The sequence below is a fragment of the Pholcus phalangioides genome, unplaced genomic scaffold (genome assembly GCF_987345545.1).
Source record: "Pholcus phalangioides strain wild (caught in Gottingen) unplaced genomic scaffold, Ppha-v1.0 ptg000015l_1, whole genome shotgun sequence".
In the NCBI taxonomy this organism is placed as follows: domain Eukaryota; kingdom Metazoa; phylum Arthropoda; class Arachnida; order Araneae; family Pholcidae; genus Pholcus; species Pholcus phalangioides.
This window is the reverse complement of record NW_028301608.1, coordinates 56973253-56976389: the sequence shown is the minus strand read 5'-3', so window position 1 is coordinate 56976389 and position 3137 is coordinate 56973253. Positions and strand designations below refer to the sequence as shown.

Sequence of the window (3137 nt, the reverse complement as noted above, 5' to 3'; positions counted from 1 at the left end):
GAAAATTATAGAAAATATATGAAATGATAACAAATTCAACGTTGTTTTGTGTTAAGGTTATTTTTCAGAAACGTAAAAAAGAAAGTTCTGCGAGATCATAGATAGTAGAGGGAGTAGAAAAAACATTTTTCTCCATCGCGCACATCAAACTAACATTCATTTTACAGCGAATGTTCCATACTAAAACTCATGAGAAAAAAAATTATAATCAAAATTATTATCACGCATATATATTGCACCGAATAGTTAATTTTCAATGATATTACTTCTCTCTGGGAGGATGGTTCTTGCAGGATTTATAACAAAGTATAGAAATGATGTTTATTATTTAAAAAAATCTATATAACATGTGATTGGAGTCTGGACGCTATGAATCAAACGTCACTGGTTGTAACCAGAGCCTTCACCCAAAAAGCAATTTTTATTATTTTATACCCACCGGGATCGGTAAATCAAATATTTCCAGAACATTCCCTTAGAAAGACATAAAAATGGGTATTATTTTGGAAGTTCACTTTAGTCCCTTATTGCCAGGAGCAACATCGCTTGACGGAGAGCAAAAATTGTACATTTTTTTCTTTGCTTCATCATTCTTTCTCAGGAATTCCGATATGACAGGAATTCCCATCCTATACAGTGTTGACATCAACTTTTCTCAGATCTCTGATTTTGGGAAATGCAGCGCCGCCACTCGTTGGAAAACTTCGATCGCCGGACCGCGAATCATTCGCTCATTCATGAAGTAGCTAGCTGCTCTTTCTAAAAGGCAGCTTAAGCATTCAACAAGCGTTGAATTCCATTTCGCGCAATTTCGATGAAATATAAAGCTGAGAATGAAGAGTTGGGAGTGTAAATTCAACTCAATATAAATATATACATTAAAAAGTCGTAAAACAAGGAAATTGAAAGAAAAAAAATACAGAAAAGAGTCAGTCGGATATAGTTCTGTTTCATGGTCAATCCTACACCTAAAGTATTTGGATTATTATTTTATCATTTTGCGTAAGATTTTATCGGACACAAGTGCTCAACGGAATGGATTGATACATTTTGTCATATTAACAAATCATTCAATGCCTGAATATAATATTATTGGAGATATTGTCATCAAGGAAAACACATTCAAACTACTCCAAGTATAGACGAGAAAGTGTCTTCACATTACTCCAGTGATCCAGCTATAGAATACTGTCAAAATTTTACAGAAGGAAGTTATCTCAACTACTATTGGTAATTCAAAAAACTAGACAACTTTATTAGGAACATTTAGTGCAACGGTAAGTGACGTATGCTTTCGTTTTTATATTCAAAATGGACGGACTCATTTTCTTCCGATGTTTTTGATACGTCATTTAATGGATCAAACGATAATATAAAACAGAAGAAAAGGAAAACAGATTATTTTATATGGTATTTCACGAAATAATTCCAGTACTTTTTGAAGTTTTATTATTTGATTTTCGAAATCGTCGAGGTTATATAACAATTTATTATTCTGAAAGTGAACTTGCGAACTAGATACCATAAAATTCGTATTATGGCAACTGTTATTTATTAGTAAAGAACAACAGCAAAAATCTTTTCCATTGACTGTTTCTTTAGAATTCTTTACTAATTGTGAAACATCTCATAATGATTTCACTTCATGTACAGATAGATAAATCACACAAGTTTTGAATTTCTATTCAGATCGATTTTTCTAACGAGACTCAGCATGGCTGAGAACGATTCCTATTTTTCCGAAAATGACACTATGGGAATTCCAGAGATAACAACATTCGAATTCGTCACTGAAGGCGTCATACTCACTGTTCTTGGTTCTCTCGGTATAATTGGCAACGTGATATCTCTCATCATTCTTTCAAAACCAGAGATGAGATCTTCCGTGAACTGCGGACTTCAAGGCCTGGCGTTTTTTGACACAGTTGTTTTGGTATGCTCTGTGACAATGCTCGGATTACACAAATTGGGTTATAGGATATCGATTCTATACCGATACACATTTGAGATATTTCCATTCGTAGTGATGGTAGCATATCCCGTAGGACTTATCGCACAAACGGGATCCGTGTGGACAACTGTTGGAGTTACTGTCGAAAGATTCGTAGCCGTATGCCATCCTCTGAAAGCACGATTCCTCTGCACATACCGTAGAGCAAGGGTCTTCAACTTGCTGATATTCATATTCGCTGTGTGCTATAACATACCGAGATTCCTAGAGATCGACGTCCGCCAAGTTCTTGATCCAACAACCAACACTAGCGTTTACGTCGCTAAGGCTTCCGAGTTTCGTATCAACAAGCTGTATTACAAAGTATACTACGTCTGGCTCTATTTGTTCGTTATGTACTTCATCCCTTTTTTGATGTTAGCCGTACTTAACGTTTCCATATGGAGAGCCGTGCAAAACGCTAACAAAGACAGACAGAGATTGACAAGGCGAGAAGAGAAAGAGATAGGTCTCGCCATGATGTTGATCTGCGTCGTTGCTATATTCTTCGTGTGCAACATTTTGGCTCTCCTCATCAACATCCTGGAATGCTTCGAGATCTACGACAATTCATTGGTTAGGGTATCAAACCTTCTCATAACATTCAACTCCTCTGTGAATTTCGTCATTTACTGCATATTTGGACAGAAGTTTCGTAAGACATTTCTGCAAATGTTCTGTGGATTCAGGCGCCGTAGGAACCAGTGTTTTACAAGCACATTGCAAACCACTCAGACTGAAATCGCTCGAAGTCCAATGACCGTAAGAGGAAAAGATGAGTCCTTGAATGGTGACTCTAAATTTAGTGATTTGTGATTGCACTTATTTTACACACCTTATTGCATGATCCGTGGGATATATTTATGAATTCATCAGTAATCCGCTGACTCTGGTATGTATTTCATGTATAGATAAATATATAAAATAAGTGTTTTAACTGTATATATCACGTATACATTTTTCTGCTCCAGTTCATGTTTCCGTTTTTTTTTCAACATATCATTTCTTGACTCACACTCACCGGTAGTGATTTCGTTGATATAATCCGAAACAATTGGGAATCGATACATTTAACCTCTCCAAGAGATTATATAAATCTCAAGCAAATTATATAATAATGTTTAAATACGATCCTGCTAACGTTGCT

General features: G+C 35.7%; 1 protein-coding gene across 1 annotated transcript; it reads left to right on the top strand.

Annotated features, from left to right (window-relative positions):
- Window positions 1-753: 753 nt before the first annotated feature.
- Window positions 754-2932, top strand: LOC149076273 (FMRFamide receptor-like). Its single transcript, XM_089245517.1, has one exon. The coding sequence runs from the start codon at window positions 1715-1717 to the stop codon at window positions 2804-2806; it is 1092 nt and encodes a 363-aa protein (XP_089101643.1). The 5' UTR covers window positions 754-1714; the 3' UTR covers window positions 2807-2932.
- Window positions 2933-3137: the final 205 nt, after the last annotated feature.